We start from the raw sequence: 21,326 nt of genomic DNA on the forward strand, positions 1-21,326 counted from the left end.
TTCTTTCTTTTATTTCCTTGGAACTGGGAATTGAACCTAGAGGCACTTTATCACTGAGCCATATCCTCAGCCTTTTTTATTTCATTTTTAAGACAGGGTCTTGCTAAGTCGCCCAGGTTGGCTGTAAACTTGCAATTCTCCTGTCTCAGTCTTCCAAGTACCTGAGATTCCAGATGTGTGCCATCCCTTTAACCTCTTTTATAGAAGAAATACTGGCCCCATTCGTGAGGACAGAGCCCTCCTGATTTAATCACCTCCTAAAAGCCCTACCTGTTAATACTACCACAATGAATTTTGGAGGAGCACAAATGTTTAGAACATAACATAACTCTGTGTATGTGTGTGTGTGTGTGTGTGTGTGTGTGTGTGTTTAAATTTTTTAATCAAATCATGTTATACTATGTTTTCTTTTCCTTTTTTTTTTTTTAATTTGGCAATGCTGGGGATTAAACCCAACGCCTCATGCATACTAGGCAAGCATTCTACTATGGAATGACATCTCCAGTCCTACTATGCATAAATGGCTTTCTTTTGCCATTTAAAAATGTATTGTCCAGCTGGGGTTGTAGTTCTGTGGTAGAGTGCTTGGCTAGCACATGTGAGGCACTGGGTTCCATTTTCAGCACCACATTAAAAAATAAATAAATAATAAAATAATTTAATTAGATGTTGTGTGCATCTACAACTGAAAAAATTAAAAATATATTGTAGATCGGTATTGCATATATAATGATCTATTTCATTCTTTTTAGCAGCTAATTAGTATTTTATTGAATGAGCACACATGGTGGCTTATTTGCTTTCATTTTTTCCACTTAAAATTTTCTTTGTACATTTATCTTTATGTCCTTGTTAAATTCTTAGAAGTGACAGTTCAAAGGAAGAGGGGTATATGTATTTTATTTTATTTATTTACCCAGGAGCACTTAAACACTGAGCTGTATCCCCAACCCTTTTTTACATTTCAGTTAGAGACAGGATCTTGCTGAGTTGCTTAGGGTCTCACTAAGATACTGAGGCTGATTTTGAACTTGCAATCTTCCTGTCTCAGCTTCCCAAGCTTCTGGGATTATAGGCGTGCACCACTGTGCCTGGCTATGTTTTATACTCAGATAAAATAAAATATTAAGATTTTTACCATAAGACCCAATCAAGTCAATAGGTGATATAGGCTGCAGGAATAGTCACACTGGCACGGTTTTTAGGAACAGTTTTAGTATCTTTGTGTGGGAGAAATCAATCTGACATGAATGAATTACTGAAATAACAATATCAACACTCCCTGGCCTTGTGTGTCAGATAGGCGCATATATGGAGTATCTCATTTAATCCTCACGACAACCCTGTGAGGTAGGTACTATTATTTGCCCCACTTTTCTGATGAGTAAACTGAAGTTCAGAGAGGTCCAGAAAGTATGAAACCTGGGGTTCAAGCCCATAAGGTGAAAGAAGAGCTAAGGTGGTGAACCTGTGGGTTAACGTAGGAGTGTGATGGAGGATGAGTAGGAAGCTAGGAGACAGAAAGAAAAGTCACGCAACTGAGTTGCAGAGTATGCCTTCCAGAATTATTTCTCACACTTTTGCAATCCATCAAAAGTCTCTTCTCTTGGTATGGCTTCAGCTGTCAAAAGGAACCATACCAGTCTGGACACATCTGACTTTAATAGTCTCTATTCTACTTTGAAAGAACAAAGAAATGAAATTTGATGAGCTAGGTACACAATTTTAACAAAAGCTCAAGACTACCAGAGGTGATGTATCACATGTCAGCAGGAGATTTTTGAATAAATTGTGCATATAGTGAATTTTATTGGAGGAGTAGAGTAAAAGATAGTTAGATCCATATCCAGAGCAACTCCACCCCTTCAAGTCTGCTTCCCACTCCTACAAGGGACAGCAGAATCTGTATACAAGAAGGACATCCCTCTAGATGCCCGGCCCTGAGGATCTAGATTAGGAGTGCTTTACTTAGCCTGTTGTTGACCTTGCCTCGTTGTTGACCTTGCCTGATTGCCATTTCTGTGGCCCTTTCAGGAACCAGATAGACACGGAACAGAGAGAGTAACTGTCCTGTTCTTGTGTGACTTCCTACCTCCTGGCTCTCCAGCTGCGCTTTGTTTTCTTATCTTCACCTATGAGTCTCACTGCCCAACGATTTGAGCTGGCTCCAGACTGTTTGTATTCTCTGGTTTTTGTTTCTCCACATTTGAGGAGTCATAAGTTCCCAAAGCCAGATGTGGGAATTAGACTCTAAGGAGAAAACCCAACACAGATTAGTGAAACTTTATGAGTGGAGAATAAGAAGTAACTTATAAATTGTGAATATATTCCTGCCTCTTGTTTGGAGTGCTTCGTGATAGAACAGAGGCATTATGGGAACAGAAGAAGGGAAATACTTATTTTTAAGCAAATAGAGATGATTTATCATATTACTTGTGAAGTAATGAGAGGAGTCTGAATGAAAAGATTTGTTATTATTAGCTGAATATAGTATGTTTTTAAAAATCTCGGGTAGAGTCGGGTGCAGTGGTGCATTCCTGTAATTCCAGGGACTTGGGAGGTAGAGGCAGGAGAATGGCAAGTCTGAGGCCAGTCTCAGCAACTATGCAAGGCACTATGCAACTTAGTGGTAAAGGCTCAGTGGGCTGCAGGAATAGCTCCACTGGCTCAGTGATAAAGCACCTCTGGGGCTCAATTCCCAGTACCAAAAGTAACACCACCACCAACAACAAAACAACAATGACAACAACAAAAACTCAGACATATAATTAATTGTATTACTCAATTCAATACATACTATTATTATTGCTGTATAAAAGGGATCTTTTTTTTCCTGTTTTCTTTCTTATTTTAACCCCCTCTCCTTTTTCTTCTCGTCACCACTTTTCTTCTCTAACCCCTCCTCCAAACATAGACTACCAGTCCAGTGTACTTAATACATGTTCTTGGATATATTTATACTGCAAAACAGAGTTCTTTTTTTAATGTTTCTACTCAAAAATTTTTTTTTTAAATTATTCACATTCACATATGTACATTTAGTTCATTTCTTCTAAGTGTTACATAGTATATTCTGTAAGACACTTCCACGTTTTAGGCAGATTTTCCACTCTGTGACCAAAAGACCTGACAATTTTAGAGGAGGAAAAGTTTATTTTGGGGCTCACGGTTTCAGAGGTCTCATTCCACAGATGGCTGGCTCGATTCTTCGGGGCCCTCCCTAGGTGAGGCAGAACATCATGAAGAAGGGCATGGAGGAGGAAATCAGCTCAGGACATCACATGAGGAAGCAGAGAAAGAGTTCTCTCACCAGGGACATATAAACTCCAAAGGCAAGCCCTAGTGACCCACCTCCTCCAGACACACCCCACTTGCCTATGTTAACATCCGGTTACTCCCTATAAGGGGATCAATGCACTGATTAGGTTAAACCTCTCATGACTCAATCTTTTCACCTCTAAACTTTCTTATATTTTCTCACATTTGGACTTTTGGGGGATACCTAATACCTAAACCATAATATGCCACATTTTAAATTCTTCATTTCCTTAGCTTAGTAGTCAGGGTGGATTAAAAAAACCTTACATTTCAGTGGCTGAAAACAATGGAAATTTGTTTCATGCTCAGGTGACAGTCCAAGGTAGAATGGTAAGAGAATTGGGGAAGGGATTTTTCTTCATGTAGACTTTTATTCTTTTATTGTATGGCTTTACCATCTTCCAGGCCCTGTTCCCCTCTACCTTGACTAGTGAATGGAAAAAAAGAGACCAAAAAGAATTATGTGAGATGTTTGTTTGTTTGGGACCAGGCATGGAATGGCATACCTTACTCATACTGACACTCCATTGGCCAGAATTTGGTTATAGATCTCCACGTAAATCCTGTAGTCTACCAGTGTGCCAAGAGAAGAAAACAGGATTTGGTGAATATAGCAGCTTCTGCCCAACCTAGGTTGCCTTTAGTCCCAACCAGTACAAACACAGCTATAATTGGCACCTTCATTCCCGACTAACATCCTCTTATGGACCAGTATGCCACTGGGATTAAATACATGAAGTGGGGTTACTGGTGTAACACATGTAGCAACTCAGGCCCTTGGACCTCGCCGTTTTGCTGTAGAGCTGCCCAAGGTTTCCATCTTCGAGCATCTGCATCTCTGGAACTGTTCTGTCTATGAACAAGACTTGCACAAGTGCTGGGAAATTAATCCTTTCCTTGGACTCAGAGTAGCTCTCACTCAGTGACTAAGGGGATCTCTATAAATACCTCAGCTCGCTCAGCCTTTAGTGAGTTCATCTGAGGCACATATTCTACACTGTCCTATAGTTACCTAAAGAGATAAACTCTAGTGCCCACATGAGTAATTTGTTTAATAATTCACCCCTAATTGACTTCTTTCTCTTTCTCATCTCACTTCCTCACTCCCTATTGAGGTTTCCTGGGATCATAGCCCTAAGAGACTACTGTCATTTATAGTCTCATCTCTGGATCTAAGACTCTGGATCATGGAAGCTACAGAGAACTGTACAGATAATTGTTCCCATGGTAGCAGCACCATTTATGTTCTCACATAAGGATTTCTGCTTCTAAGTGACCTTGCCAACTTGGATTCATTTTGTAATTTTATTTTGTTTTCTTTGATTTCTAGTGAAACTAAGCATTTCTTCATACACTGTGGGCCATATAATTTTCTCATTCTTATATTTCCTGATTATGATCTTTTCCACTTTCTTGTTGGGTTGCCCATATTTTTCTTGATTTGAAATATTTGCTTGCATATTTTGGCTATTAATTCCTTGCTGGTTAGATGTTGAAAATATTTTCTCCCTTCTTCTCAAGCAACTGTTAAATTGAATCTATAATGTCCTCTTTAGACCATTAACTTTAATGCAATAAAATTCTTTTATACATATATATGGTCTAGTTTACAATGTTCCCACAATAACAGAGATATTATTTTCCATATCTCTCTCTTCTATGTTAGTACCATGATAACTTTATTGCTATGGCTTTATATCATAACATCCAGTAGAATGAATTCCTCCTTGTCTGGAAGCAGAACTTGGGGTTGGACTTTGGGATGCATATTAGACAGGTTCTCCAGAGAAACAGAACCAATAGGCTATAAAGATCCAGAATGAGATTTATTATAAGGAATTGGCTCATGTGATTATGGAAAGTGAAAAGACACACAATCTGGCATCTGCAAGCTGGAGCCCCAAGAAAAGCCAGTGGTGCGGATGGAAGGCCTGAGCCAATGGTGTACATTACAGTTTGAGTCTGAAAAGCCTGAGAACCAAGAGCGCTGAGGGCAGGGGATCAATTTTCCAGCTTAAGAGGTCAGGAAGACAATGAATTTAACTTTCCTCCACATTTTTGTTTTATTCAAGCCCTCAATAGATTGCATGATGCCCACCCACATTGGGAAAGACATGTACTTTACCCAGTTTACCATTCAAATGCTAATCATTTTCAGAAACACTCTTTGATATGAGGTTTAACCAAATATCTAGGCATCCCATTACACAGTCAAGTGGACACATAAAATTAACCATCACAGGATACAAAAGTGTTCTTAGGGACATGAAAGAGAAAGTTGGAAGAAGATTTGGGCAGAGAAAGTAGCTGGACTAAGATGCAGGTTGACAAAGACTTAGTAAACATAGTGAAGCATTTTAGAGCAGGTATTAACCATTAGAGTATTCTGCATTAGACTCAATGGCCATACCCATTCTCAGTCACCACATCCTGAAAGCTCTAGAAGGACTTCCTTGGGCAAGAGTGTTCTCAGCAGCTGAGGCTGATACTGAAGCAGCTGATCGCTGGTGGCATGTATTGGCTCCATTCCCTGCAGGTAGGTGGCAAGTTCTTCCTTGAAAGAGGATCTTTGCTGCACATTTCTATGTCTAATATACCTGTCTTTGCTCTTCTTTTAAAAAATTGACACAATTCTTCATAGACCTTTTCTTTTCTTCAAAATTTTAGGTATGTTGAGTTCTTTTTGGAATTTTGGTTGGAATGGCACAGATTGCATTATCATTTAGTGTGGGCAGAATTATCATCCACTAAGGAGTAGTGTGCCCCCCCAAATGACATTTGGATGGTTGCCAAATAGATGACCCATTGAGGAAGGAGCTATAGGAGTGGGCTATGTGAGGCTAGGAGATTGCTACATATATGGGGATCAAGCTAATAAGTATATTGAAGTAAATATAAATATGTTTATATTTGAAAGCTTGGTTTCTCAGTGTCAGAAGTGGATTTAAAAATATGGAGTGAGAAAAGTTTGCAAATATCTGGAAGTGCTGGGTTGGAATTCAATGTGTCAATGTGAACTCACAGTTTTAATGTTCAAAGATGTATGTAGATATAGGTATGTGTATACATAAGAGTACAAAAGAAAAAATGGTGATTCTTATGGTGAGAAAACCACTTGATCAGATTAGCAGAATTCTCATCACAGTGGTGCCAAAAATTGACACCATGCACCTCCTGACAAGAACCCAGCCTCTTTTCTGTGGTTTTCCTGCCAAAATGCATGGCTAAGTGTAGTCATAAGCAAACACTTAATGGATCCAGTTGAAGATCATTCTGTAGAATGAAAGACCTGAACTGTTTAAAAACTATTGAAGTCATGAAAGACCAAGGAGCTTTTCCAGTTCCAGTTTTGTTTGTTTGTCCTTTTGTTTTTGCAGTCGTAGGAATTGAACCATGTGCTAGGCAAGTTCTTTACCTCTGAGCTGTGTCTCCATCCCTGAAACTTTTCCAGTTTGAAGGAGAACTGGAAATACATGACAACAAAATTCACCGTAAGTACCTGGAGAGGATTTAGGATTAGTTGGGACATAGTTGAATGAAATGTTAGTGTTGCATCAATGCTGATTTCTGCATTTGGAGGGTTGTATAATGGTTATACAGGAGGGTGTCTGTTTTGTTAGTATATATGCTGAATATTTAGGGTGACGGGGCATACAGTCTGTAGCTTTCTATCAGATTGTTCAAAAGAATTTGAGATTAGAACAACAAAACCATATAGACACAGATAGGGAGAGAGAAAGCAGATATAAAATACTCAAAACTAGAGAATCTGAGTGAAGAAGACATGAGAGTTCTTGTAACTTTTCTGTTATTTGAAATTATTTAAAGATAAATATGAAACATTAATATTCATTTTCAAAATAAATACAAAAACAAGTCTACATAAAAATTTGTACATAAATATTCATAGCAGATTATTCATGGTAACTAATAGCCATCAACTCAAATGTATAAGTGAAATGTCATATATTCATACACTGAAATATTATTTGGCAATGAAAAGTAAACACTGACACATTCTACAACAAGATGAATCTTGAAAACATTATGCAAAGTGAAAGTTACTTATTATAAAAGACAGCATATTGTTTGATTTCATTTAATTGAAATATTCAGAATAAAAAATTCATAAGAGATAGAAGGTAGTGAGTTAGTTGTAGCTAGGGAAGGGTGAGTGGCTGAAAAGAGATATGGGGTTTCTTTTTGGAGTGAAGAAAATTCTCTACAAGTGATTGTGGTGATGATTGCACAACTGTGAGTATACTAAAAATCACTGAAGTTAACAAATGAGTGAATATTATGGTTTGTGAAATATATCCCAATAAAACTGTAAAAATAAGTTGTTTTTTTTAAGTTGTTGGTGGACCTTTATTTATTTATTTATATGCAGTACTGAGAATTGAACCTAGTGCCTCACACAGGCTAGGCAAGCGCTTTACCTGTGAGCTACAACCCCAGCCCAAAGCCATGACATCTTTTAGGCAGTGGCACCCAGACAGACTGAGAGGAACTGTGCTTTTACTAAGCAAAAAGAGACCCTACATGAGTAGTTCCCCAAAAGGCCAAACCACCAACTGACATGGCTTCCCTCTTTTTCTCATTTTATGTCTCACTTCCCCTACCAGCACTGGAGACAAAGAAGTGTGATGGCTCTATACCTTCATTGCCTGAATATGAATGCAATCTCCCACAATCTGTGTGACCTTGGGCAAATTATATCACCTCTCTGTGTTTTGTTATAAAACGGGGATAATTGATGGAGTTATTGTCAGGAATAAATGACACAATCCATGAATTTTTCAAAAGTATCTGTTACTTATTGGAATTTATTAGAAATTGACCACTTTTTAAAAAAAACTTCTGAGATGTGTTTTCTTCTTAGAAGACTTCAATCTATTTCATTCTCCCATGTATTGTTGGCCATTGCCCTACTACATGACATTTCCAACTAATCAATCCCATGGAATGAAAGAATCTACTTTCTGTCTCTGAGATATTCTTTTTCTATGTTCCATTCCTTCTTATCACCTGGAGCCCAGTGTGAGAACTACAGAACATGGCTCAGGTCACTGCTATCATTCCTTTATATTCTCACAGACTGAGTCCAAACTGCACAAGCACCTTGATTGCTGTCGTCCTGCAGACTGGAAAAGCACATAGGAGCTTAGCAAGGCCTAATCATGGGACCTGATGCTCTTTTCATGCTAACAATATGTCAGTGACTCTACATGGATTGTTTCATCTCGCCTTCGCACAAACTCTATCTTGTAGACTTTTATTATCCTCTTTTCCACTTGAGAAAATTGATGACCAGAAAAGTTAATTTGTCAAGGCCACACAGCCATGAACAGATACAGCCAGGATTCCAATCAAGCTCTGTCTTCAGATCCTATTTTCTTTACTGCTGTGTTTTATTGCTTTACCATTCCAAGAATAATAAAGAGTTTACAGACCAGGCCCTCTTCCAGGGAAGCCAAAACAAATAGAGATCAGAAATCATGTCTTACTGTCTATCTGGGTACTCTCAATGCCTAGGACACCACCTGACATTTGATAAAAATTTAGAATGTTTGTTCAACTGCTCAACCATTTATGGATCGTCTTGTAAGGAATTAAATGAATCATATAACTTGTAGAGTCCTTCTTCTACTTACTAGCAAGACAATTACAGAGTTGCAGTCAGAGATCTTTTAGAATTCTGGTCCTGCCTTTTGGTAGCTATATGACCTTGGACAGATGTCTTTATTTTTATTTAGTTTTTTGGTAACAGGGGCACTCAACCACTGATCCACATCCCCAGCCCAATTTTGTATTTTATTTAGAGACAGGGTCTCACTGAGTTGCTTAGCACCTCACTTTTGCTGAGGCTGGCTTTGAACTCACGATCCTCCTGTCTCAGCCTCCCAAGCCACTAGGATTATAGGTGTGCATCACCATGCCCGGCAAGTTGTCTTTTTTTTTTTTTTTTTTAGTTGTAGATGGACAAAATACCTTTATTTTATTTATTTATTTTTATACAGTGCTGACAATCAAACCCAGTGCGTCACTTGTGCTAGGCAAGCACTCTACTGCTGATCTACTCCCCACCCCACCCCAACCCCAGACAGTGTCTTTAATGCCTCCTTTGAGTCTTGAATCCTTTTACTGGAAAATGTGATAAAACATTACCTACTTCATAGCACTGCTATTTAGATGGAATGAAATAATGCTGCAATGCTAAACATATGGTAGCTACTCAATAAATGATAGTTATTATTATTGCCACCTGCCATCCTGTCTTCTAAATAAGCCTTTGTGAGGAGATAACTATATGTTGGTTCCCAACTTAAAATTAATGAAGCAGAAATTGAGATTCAAAGTAGAATAGTGGTAATAGCATTAAGTTGGGCATCAGAACTTGTCTCCTGACTTTTGTTACCCTCTCTGTATCTAGCAACTATTTAACCTTGGTCAAGTCACCTTAATTGTCAGGGCTTCCAATTCCATGACTCCAATGGGGGCATCATACTTCAATTTAGAATTGATCTCTGAAGCCTTTAGAATTCTCTGAATTTGTTACATTTGAGATTATGAATTATTACCCTTGGTTTGATTGTTTTTAAGAAAATTAGTTGGGTTGAATGGAAGGTATACATTCATCAGTAATTCTCTTTAAACAGTTTCACGTTGTTTATTTACGTAAAACTTTCTGAAACATACTTCCTCCGACTACCACAGAAACTTGCTTGAAAGCTACAAAAGACTCAAACCCACCACCTACCGGTGAAGATAGGAAGTTTCAGGTTGGTGATACAAGATGCCCTGCCATCACAAGTAAAAGATGGTTATTCATAGCAATCTTTTACATCATGTTCTTTTTGTCCTCTCATCACTGATGATAACATTAAGTACACAGAAACTTCCTGACTTAATAGCTTGTCCATTTAGCAATAGTCTTAAAACCCATGAAACATTGTGGACTTTAGAGAATTGGTCAAAGATCGTTGTTTTTGAGATGGGGGAGGGGGACAAAGGCGCCCTCTATTCGTACAGCTCAAACCCCTCCTACTCAACATCGGCCCACCTTATCCATCCATGTATTATGGATAGAGAAACCGTTCCTCAAATGACTGGTTCAGAGAATCAAAACCACTATCTTAGAAAAGATATAAATCAATACATCAGTGGGATCCTTAATATCAAGTATCTAACGACTTCGCTGTATCCTCCACAGTAATTACGTCTTCAAATTCAAATATCTAAAAGCAGGAGTGTAAAGTTGGGGAAGAGGTCTGAGTCCTAAGATACTAGGGCAGTTGGTATAGCGATATCGTTCTGTTTTGTTTTTTTTTTTCTTTCCCCTTTAGTTCTCCTATCTTTCTTTTCTCTCTCAAATGAGTAATTGAGACAAGCATTATGTTTAAATAGAACAGATAGTGTCCTGTGCAGGGTGATTTGCTTATTTCAGAAGGCACCTGGAAATTCTTCCTGATCGAAAATATTTCTGAGTCTTTTTATGAAATCAGAAATTAGGACATTTTCCAAAAGTCTGCTATAGGTACACTGGAGTCTACTTTTGAGATTCGTCTTTACTTCAGCAGTTTCCTACATTTTTCTTGAGAATCTTACATAGGATCAGTCCTGCTAGTAGGAAGCTCTTGGGTTTTTTAACTTAAACATAAGTTTGATTTCCAGTTTTTACTGTATTCACGAATATTGGCTAAGTCTTTGAATGATATAATATCATGTACCTAGTTAACCTTAGGACTGAATGCCTCCACTGGCATCCGGGCATTTATTCCTATTCTACAGCTTAAACAGGCTCCTGGGAGAAGGAGTTTCGACCGAGAAGTTCAGAGAAGCAGTTATAAGGAACTTGCAACAGTTGGTGTCGGGCGATAGGCAGGTTGGAAGTGATAAATGGGGCAGGTTTAAAAACAAAAAGCCCCAGGGAAGGAAGGAGCACCCGTGGCCTTGGGGGACAGAGCGAGGGTGGCGCGGGGCCGAATTCTGGCTGTGGTAAGGAGGCTTTCCAGGCGGCCGGAGGCAGCGGCGGACGCAGTGGCGGACTGCAATTCGCAGCCGGGCGGGTGGGGACGCGGCGGGGCGGGCGCGCGGGCGCAGGCCGCCCTGGGGCCACGGGAAGGTGAGGCCATCACTGCCCCCGCGCCGCCCCCGGCGGGAGGCGCGACGCCCAGGCCGCGGGTGCGTGCGCGGCCCCGGGCGACGCGGCTGGGCGTGCGCGGGGCCGCGGCGGAGGCAGGGCCGGGCTGGCGGCAGAAGATGGCGAGGGTGTGTAGGCGGCAGCAATGCTCCGTTGAGAGACGCGGCTTTCGGCAAGAACTGGACTCGTGGCGCCACAAGCTTATTCACTGTGTAGGTGAGACCCTCCTCCGGCCGCTTCCGGCCCTCGAGTCTCCCCGCTACTGGCAGCCCCGGGCGAGGGAGGGAGCCGGGGCAGAGGCGGCGCTGCTCCGGCCCGCCCGCCCTCTTGGGCTCGGGCGCCCCCTCCCCCACCCCCTGGAGTGCGAGCGCGCGCGACCGCCAGGCGGGCTCTCCTCCTCGGCCCGGGCGCGCGCCGGCCCCTCCCCTCGCGCGCCTCCCGGGGCGGGTTCTCGGCGCGCGCGCCCCTCCGCCTCCCCGCCCGGCACCGCTGCCGGTTTATTGTGGAATCTGCGCCCCCGGCCTCGCCCCTGCACAGGGGTGGCTGAGGGCGGGGGCGTCTCCGGGTACTCGGCCCCCGCCCCCTTTCTCCAGCCCGCACCCCTCCCCCACGCATGGTGGCGCGCCCCCGTTCCCGCGGGCACGCGCGACGGGCGGGCGCCCGGCGTTCGGCGTGTGCGAGGCGTGAGGTGGAGATGGGGGCGGAGGGAGCCGGAGCTGTCACAGGCCCGGGGTCCGCCTGACCAAGCCAAGGGGGGTGTCATGGCCGCGGGGGGCAGCGGCTGCACTTCCTCCGCGGGCGGCGGCGGCCGGGGAGTTAGTCCTGGACGCACGGGTCGGTGTGTGCGTATTTGTGTTTGGCGTGTGCGCGGCGGGGAGGAGGGGGTGGGACCGAGTCCGCCCGAGGAGCCGGGCGGGGGTCGCTTCTGTCCCGTCGGGACTGGCCGGAGCCGCCGCCTCGCGGAATGCCTAGTCCGCCCCTACCTCCAGCCTCCTGGTCCTTGACGCCCCCCGGGTGGCTTTTCCCCGCGGGCCGGAGGGAATGTGGACGGGGGCGCCCCGGGAGGGGCCGGGCGGCCGAGCTGCGCCTCTCACACTGTGTGTTTTGTCTGTTTTTCTCTTCCAAGGTCCCGTTTCCCTCTGTGCGGCGGCCGGCGGGACCATAAGGGCTTAACTCATATATTTAACCCCCCTCCAAAAAGTAAGTGGCCGGTGTGGTGTCTCCGCTCCGCCCGCCGCCCCTAGCCCCAGTCCATCCTTGTGTCTGACTCTCCTGTCCTCAGCATTGTTATTTCCTCGTCTTTGCCTCGGTGCTGCTGATGTGTGGGGAAATGCCCTCTTTTCGTCCTCTGTCCCCCACGCCCAGCCCTCGGGGAGGCCCAGAATTTCAGCACCCCCACCCTGTGAAGAGTATTCTTGGGAACCAGTTCTTCCCCAACAGAATCTGGGCGATTCTGTCCATTCGCTTGGGCCCCTCTTACCCTCCTTCCCGACGGGGTTTCGTTGGAAGGAATTATGCAAATCCTGCTTTCTGGTGTCCATTCAGCGGCAATTTCATGCGGTGAGAAGTTCTCTTTGTTGTGCGAGGGGGAGAACAGACACTGATTTAATAGACATATCTGTTGGGGGGAAGGGTGGAGGGGGTGTGGAGAGGCTCAGTTTGGAAGAATTACAGCACTTGGTTAGCTCAGTCTTTGTGTTTGAGCCTTCTGGCTTGACAGGAGGGTCTGCCCTTTACAATGTCCCACAAGGGATGTTTTTCTATAATAGATTAAAAAGCAAAACTGAAACTTTAAACAAGTGAAAAATAAGGTATCCTTTACTTAGAGAATATAAGACTTTACATTTCTGCAGTGTTTCTTTATGGAAATATATAATGTGAATTTTGTTAATGATTTAGTCTGTAACATCAAAATTCATATAGGCAACAATGCTGTAAGGTATCTGATATCACTTTGGTTGTCCAAAGGTTAAAAGTACATTTTAAAATTCATGCCTATGTAAATAAGAAAGGCATGAACAGCTTTTTTTTGGTATGATTTGTCTTGTGAACATATGTTAAAAATTCCCCTCCTGCCAATTCAAGCCTATCTCTGCCCTCCAGGAAATACACAGCCTTTTGGCTATCAGTTCTCATTTTTACTGTGCTGTCTCTGGTTGTTTAATTCTTTCAAACCTGTCATATATATTTGCTAAAATGTTAAATTGGTTTACGCACTTATGATTTATGTGTCGTTTGTCACCATCATATGAGAAGTATATAGATTTTTGAGAAACACAAAATTGGTGCATTTTCCACGTTGTGGATTAGTATAAGATGTTAAAAATTATTTTGAAGAACATTTAGTTTTGTAGTGTTTCACTTTTGTAAGTGGTTTTGTGTAATAGGGTCTTTTAGTTTTTTAAAAGTTTATGAAATTTGAACACTGTAATCCTAAAGATTTCTTATTGTTGCTTTAGTATAGATGGTTATAATGAGTTGTTTATTTTATTCTAATTCTGTTTGCTTTAAATCCTTCTGCCTCAGGCACCCTCTCCCTCCACTTTTTAAAAAAGTATGTCATTGCTAGCATTAGTGGTCAGTTACTGCTGCTTGATAGTGTTTTGTTTTGTTTGGTGACTTATAAAATCCCTCTGTAAATATCGCAATTGAATAGCAAAATTAGATTCAATCTGGTGATCAGTTTTCTTAAAGTATACTTTTAACTCCCAAATTTCCACTTTCCATGTAGAGTCGAGGACGTTTTGGAGTCCAGAGTGCAGAGTGGTATTTTAGTTTTAAACATATATTGATAGTCTCTTAACTAAAATCAATTTCACCGCACATTTTCTCCTATTACATGAAATTTAGTTTTTTGAGAGGAGCATTCTAATTAGTTGTATTAAGTTTATATTTAAAAGGGGTGGCAGTGATCCTTTTGTAGTCTAAAAGGCAACTGTGCTGTTTACTACCAAATGTAATGATTCCTTTTTTATTTTAATGGGATCGGATCTGAAATAGTTAATCTTCTGATTGTCTTGGCTGGTTATTTTAAATACTTTGGGATTTTTTAATTCCTAAATGAGTTAATTTATAGCACTCTTTGGATTAAAAATGAATTTTTTGGGGGGTATACTCTGGATTGAATCCAGATGCACTTAACCACTGAGCCACATCACCAGTCCCCTCTTTTTTTTTTTGAGATAGGGTCTTGCTAAATTGTGTAGGGCCTCACTGAGTTGCTGAGGCTGGCTTTGAACTTGCAATCCTCTACCTCAGCCTTCCTGAGTTTCTAGAATTACAGGAGTGTACCGCTGCTCCCAGCTAAAAAGGAATTCTTAATCATTTCCAAAACCTAATTTTCCTTTCTACTTCTTTTTGGGGTATGTGGGGAAGACAAGTCAATGTTGGTGGTGGAGGATTAGTTGCTGATTCCAGATTGTTTAGTTGAACTGGAATTAGTGCAGGATGAATATGAGTATTTCTTATCTGAAGTGCTTGGGGTCAAAGTGTTTCAGATTTCAAAGTTTTTCAGATTTTGGAATGTTTGAATAGATTTTACTGGTTGAGCATCCTTACTCAGGAAATCTGAAATACTCCAATACTTTTTGAGCATTTTTTATTAGAAATGCTAAATGGGTTCACACAGTGATTATGATCAAGATGGGTATTTGGTTATGAGGTGATTATTGAGGAATCCTATGGGACTTAATATTACCTACAAGATTCTAGGTAGATCTAGGCTTTCTCTGATGTGATGTAACCTATTGCTTGGCTGCTCCTCACCCTTATTCTCAAGCTTTTCCCAGTGTGGGGGAAGTTATGATTTTAGTTTAGCTTTAGATTGGCTAAAAAAACAATAACAGGGTCAGTCTTTTTGACTTATATAAAGGTATTTCAAATTATTCTGATTCCCTCAAATTTATAACTGGGGCAATTCTAGGAATCATTTGAATGCCAGTTTTTAGCCTTAATGGGACTACACAGTATGGCCGGAAATTTCTTATGAAGTGAAAATTGGTTATTTGCTGTCTTTGGAAACTTGCCACTTCTGAGCACCTGCCTAAATTTAACTACTTGAATTAATGTTTTTAGGAATGAAAGGCAGTTTTATAAGTGCTTAGTTCATTTAAGTATTTGCTAAGCATCCTCTTTTACCAGGCATTGTGGGCAAAGATATTGGGGAAATTGCACTAACTTTCAGGGACTTGTAGGCCTTAGAGGAAATGTAATGTATTCAGTTATTGTACAAAGCAAAAATGTGCTTTATGATAGTACAGGCAAGCGCTGGCATATTGAGAAGTGAGAGAAATCTCTTGAGATGATGAAGGCAGGCTTCTTGAGGAAGATGACAAATTTTTGCTTACTTTTGATGAATATGTTAAAAGAATTCCATTCATGAGAAGTAGCATGAGCAAAAGTGGAAAGGAATAGCAATGAGTTGTCGGTTTAAGCTGCAGACAGTGATTAGTGTACAGGGCAAGGAGATGCTACAGGTTTGTAAAGTTAGGTTATAAATTTTTCAAATGCAGGTTAAAAAGGGGAGACCTTGTTAGGGAACTTGTAGTTTCTATCACATTGCTTTCTTTTGTAATTCCATTGTGGAATTCTACAATGAACAGGTTGTTTTGAAGCTATCTTGTTAGGGACAAAATTATCCACAATAGTACTATATTTGAAGTAAGCTCATTTGGAGGTTATTCCCTAGGTACTGTTGCATTTATTCTTTTAGAATTGCTTAAAATCAATGGCATATTCATTCTTTGAATATCCTTAGTCTTGGCAGATTTTCATCCTTATAGGTTGAATTGATTATTTGGAAACAGTCAAAAAGTATCTGCTGCATAGTACGCCAGATAAAGGTATATGTTAAATAATGAGATTGGTTTTCTTGCTTGGCTTGCAAACTGGCTCTGAAAGCTCAGCAAACGGGTTTGATGTATTTTGATGTACCTCTGAATCTGTCTTTTGATTCTTACCTTTTTTTAATGTCTATCCATCTGCTGTGTGGGACCTTGAGATGGGAAAAACTACTTTTTGTGGTTTCAAGTTAAAAACTTAATATCACTACTGTACAAAGTATCTTTTAATCTATCTGCAGATACTTAAAAATTATTTTTACTATTCCATGCATTTGCATATTGCTTTGGGGATAATTCCATTATGAGATGTCTATATCTTGAATTTTTTCTTCTTTTAATTGAGATATAATTCACATACTGAAGTATGTGATTTTTGAAGTATGTGATTCAGTGATTTTTAGTTGTATTGACAAAGTTGTGTATGTATCATGACTAATTCAGAACTTTTCTTACCTAAAGGCAGTCATTTCCCAATACTTTTATGACCCAGCTCTTGATAGCCACTAATCTACTTTGTTTCTGTGGATTTTTCTAGTCTGGCATTTTTTTTTTTTTTTTTTTTTGAGACAGAGAGGGAGAGAACTTCTTTTAATATGTATTTTCTAGTTTTTGGTGGACACAACATCTTTATTTTTATGTGGTGCTGAGATTCGAATCCAGTGCCCCGTGCATGGTCACCCATTGAGCCACATCCCCAGCCTTAGTCTGGTATTTTATGTAAATGAAATCATTATGTGGCCCTTAATGTTTGACTTCCTACCCATAGCATACTGTTTTTAAGGTTCATCCAAGATTGTAACAATTATCAGCAGTTTTATTCCCTTTATGACAAAATAATGCTGCATTGTATGGACATACTATTGTTTGTGTAGCCATTCATTGGTCAGTGAACATTGGTTGTTTCCAGTTTTTGGAGACTCTTCACTATTGACTATTATGATAATGCTTCTATGAACACCTGTGTAAGTTTTTATGTGGGCATTTATTTTTAGTTCTCTGTGTTTATACTTAGGATAATATTGCTGTGTCATATGGTAATTTTATGTTTTTAGCTTTTTTTTTGGCAGTGTTAGGATTAAATTTAGGGCCTTATACATACTGGGCAACTGCTCAATCACTTAGCTATATTCCTAGCCATGTTTTTAACTTTTTGAGGGACTGCTAAATCATTTCCCAAAGTGTTGCAGTACTGTAGATTCCTATCAGCATTTTCTGAGGGTCCTAATTTCTCCATGTCCTCTCTAACACTTTATATTACCCCTCTTTTTCTTTCTTATTATAGCTACGCTGAAGAGTAAGAAGTGCTACCTCATTGTGATTTTGACTTGTATTTCCCTAATGACTGGTGATATTAAGCATGTTTGTATTTGTGGGCCATTTGTATATCATCTTTGGGCAAATGTTGTCTGTTCAGATCTTTTGCCAGGTTTTCAGTTGGCTTATTTATATATTTTTATTATTGAGTGGTAAGAATTCTTTGTTTTCGGAATACTAGACTCTTCATCAGTATATTGTTTTACAAAGTTTGCAAAATATTACAAATCAATATGTAAGCAGATAGACTGTAATGAAAGCTAAACTTCAGTATATCTTGTGAAGGGAATAATGGATATAGTAATGGAGTGATGAGAGTAACATAATTAATCAAGAAAGGATTGTTTAAATATCTATTCTATGTATTATTAATTAGTTATTTGATAGAGTTGAGTAATAATACAGACACATCTTTGTATCCAAATCTAAATTCCTACCATTGTATGTCACAGATATAGAGTTTAAATATCTCAGATAACATAGTGTATACCACATTGTTCAAATCTGTTTTATGCCTGAGTTTTGCATAGTAAATAACAAGGGTTTGCTTGGAGAAGGATACCTTTACATTGCTGTATCACAAACATTTGAATCTATTTCATTTCTGAGTTCAAATAGTAAGAATTCTAGTAGTGAGAAAATTCTACACTGTAACAGTATTTTTAGAATCTAAGATTGTATTTTGCTTACATATTTATTTAGGTGGTTTTGAGGATTGAACCTAGGGCCTTGTGTATGCTAGGCAAGTGCTATACTAACTGAGTTACCTCCCTAAGCCCTTATTTGCATTTCATTAATCCAGAAATCTGGCAAGTTATACAGTTAATGGCAAATTAACTGTATGATTTTGTTTTCTGCTAACCTATACTGTTTCAAAGGGGTGTTTTGAATTTTGTTTTTATTTTGGTTTCTCTGATTTTTGAATTGGTTAGGTTTGATCTCTCATAGAGTATCAGGTGTAATGATGTCTTAAGGATGAAATTAAGCTTTATGGTGTACTATGTAGCAAAATCTGTTTGAGAATGATGTCTTAAGGATGAAATTAAGCTTTATGGTGAAGTATGTAGCAAAATCTACATACTTCATATAAATGAAGTATGTAGATACAAATACAAATCCCTTGCTTAATGGATTATAAAGGGCAAGTTAGGGAAGTTATTCAGTAATGATGGGCAGCTTGTAATGATTTTTATCCTTTTATATTCACTTCGTTTTACATTTCTTAAAATATTTATTTTTTAGTTATAGGTGGACACAATGTCTTTATATTTATGTGGTGCTGAGGATCGAACCCAGTGCCTCACGCATGCTAGGTGAGTGCTCTACCCCTGAGCCACAATCCCAGCCCAAGTTTTACATTTTAAAATCTATTTTTTGTTAAAGAATTACTTTAATATATAAATTAAGCATTTTTTTTCCTGAATTCATTATCATGTAATCCAATGAAACTACAGGTGTAAAACTGGTATTTGTTTTAAGGCCCTTATTGCAATGATATTATTATAACTCAGAATAATTGAAGGATCTAGTTTTTATCTAATATGCATTTTTAAATTGTAAGAGCAAGACAACCTTATAAGCTTATTTTAGATAAAATATGAATCGTTTTATCATTATCAATAAATGATTATCACATACTTTTTTTGGTAGTTAATTTTTTAGAGGTTTGCAGAGAGTAAAAGTATCCTTTACCTCTTCTAAATTTACAATAGAAAGGGAAAGAGAAATTAATATTAAAAGGATCTTTTTGGCAACTTATAAAGACTGTGTCTTAAAATAAAAAGGGTCTGGGATATAAACAATACTAAGAGTACCCCTGGGTTCAGTCCCCAATACTGCAAAATCAATCAATCAATCAGTAATATTTGTGTGATTATAATGTACAAATTAAAAAAAAAAGATCCTGTGTAAGGTTGTATCTTATTTAGTAAAATCTCACTTGTAAAAATGTGATTTTACCACAAAGAAGTGGGTTTCATTTGACAGCAGAATTCATATTAGATTTAAGTAACCAGCTCCACTGGTACATTTAGAATGAGTGGTTTATTTAAAAAGCTTTATTTTATTTATTTATTTTTGTGTTGCTGGGGATTGAATTTAGAGCTTTGTGCATACTAGGAGAGTGCTCTACCACTGAGCTATATTCTTTGCCCACGGGAAGGAATTGTTGACTTTGTTTAAGCATGCAATTGGATGATGCTTTATTTTTCACATTAAAAATAAATTCTTCCTAATGTATGGGAATTTGTGGGTTTTTTTTTTTTTTTTTTTTTTTGATACTTGAGAGTGCTTTGTACCACTGAGGTATATCTCCAACCTTTTTTAGTTTTATTTTTGAGACAGGTTATTACCAAGTTGCTTCGGCCTGTCTAAATTGCTGAGGCTGGCATTGAGTTTGCTGTGCTCCTGCCTTGGCCTCTGGAGTTGCTGGGATTAAGGCATGGGATTAAGGCACCTGTTAGCCACTGGATTTTGTGAACTTTGACCTAGATACTCTCTCTTCTTCCAGTTAGTACAGATTGTTTTCTAGGTATTTACCTTTATTTCTACCCACTGATTCTTCTATTTTCTTTTCCCCCTTTTTCCCACATTTTTAATTTATTGTTTATCAAAACTGGAAGGATGCTAGAACATTTTCTTAATCATATCAATTAAAGGGAAAGGAATTTAAAAGGAATCTCGTTTTGGAAAAGTTCAGACATAACATGAAAGTAGAAAGAATAGTACTATAAACACCCAGCTACATCGACCAGTGGCCGTTCTTGTTCATCCCCACTGTTGTATTTTGAAGCAAATCCTAGACACTGTTTAATATTGAATCTCTTTTTGTTTGGTACCATCTCTTTCCAACTTCATATCCCAAGTGGTTTTCAAATTTGAAGAAATACATGAGACATCTAAATATGGAAAAGACACATCTTTGCTTTTGTTCTCTAGTAATGTTTCTGAAGAGCTAGCATAGCTGGGGGTGGTGGTACACACTGTCATCCCAGCTACTTGGGATATTGAGGCAGAAAGTTGGCAAGTTGGAGGTTACCCTGGGCACTTACTATCTCAAAGTAAAATGAAAAAGGACTGGAGTGGCAAAGTATTTATCCAACATGCTCCAAGCTCTGGGTTTGATCCCCAGTTCCACCAAAAAAACAAAACCCTAGCATAGGCTAAGCATTTACTGTGCACCATGTAAGAGCCCTTTGATGTGAACACCTTATTATAAAGGTGGAGAAACAGGGTTAGATTAAAGCTTTCATTAATGGTTATTCAGCCAAAAAATTTTAGACCTGGGATTGGAATTCAAAATTCTGTGCTTTTGAAAGCTTTATGCATACTCCCTCTTTTTTTGTTTTGTTTTGGTACTTAGTTATACCCCCAGTCTTTTAAAATTTTTTTGTTTTGTTTATTTTTGGTACCAGGGATTGAACCCAGGGGAATGTAACTACTGAGCCACATTCCCAGCCTTTCTTATTTTTTTATTTTGAGGAGGGATCTTGCTAAGTTGCTGAGGCCGACTTTGAACTTGCTGTCCTCCTGCCTCAGCCTCCTGAGCCTTTTTTATTTTTGAGGGGGATCTCACTGAGTTGCCTAGTTGCCCAGAGTTGAACTTGTGATGTTGCCTCAGCCTCTCAGGTTTCTGAGATTAGAGGAGTGTGCCACAGCACTCGACATCCCTTTCTTTTAACATTTCATATTTGGTGCTGTCAAGTTGCCCT

The 21,326-nt window shown here is 39.5% G+C and overlaps 1 protein-coding gene across 6 annotated transcripts in view; it reads left to right on the top strand.

Annotated features, from left to right (window-relative positions):
* The first annotated feature begins 11,572 nt into the window (after positions 1-11,572).
* The window catches only part of Lcor (ligand dependent nuclear receptor corepressor), a 125,350-nt gene continuing 115,596 nt past the window's right edge, over positions 11,573-21,326 (top strand). For 3 of the 6 annotated variants that reach the window (XM_076834156.1, XM_076834157.1, XM_076834162.1), the window contains exon 1: positions 11,573-11,677. In XM_076834156.1, coding sequence (XP_076690271.1) covers positions 11,581-11,677 — 97 coding nt within the window. In that variant the 5' untranslated portion in view covers positions 11,573-11,580. Of the gene's footprint in view, positions 11,678-12,594; positions 12,662-12,940; positions 13,022-21,326 lie in introns of those variants that run through there. The other 3 variants (XM_076834159.1, XM_076834161.1, XM_076834158.1) reach the window with 3 other exon arrangements.

Source organism: Callospermophilus lateralis, chromosome 15 (genome assembly GCF_048772815.1).
Source record: "Callospermophilus lateralis isolate mCalLat2 chromosome 15, mCalLat2.hap1, whole genome shotgun sequence".
Lineage (NCBI taxonomy): Eukaryota > Metazoa > Chordata > Mammalia > Rodentia > Sciuridae > Callospermophilus > Callospermophilus lateralis.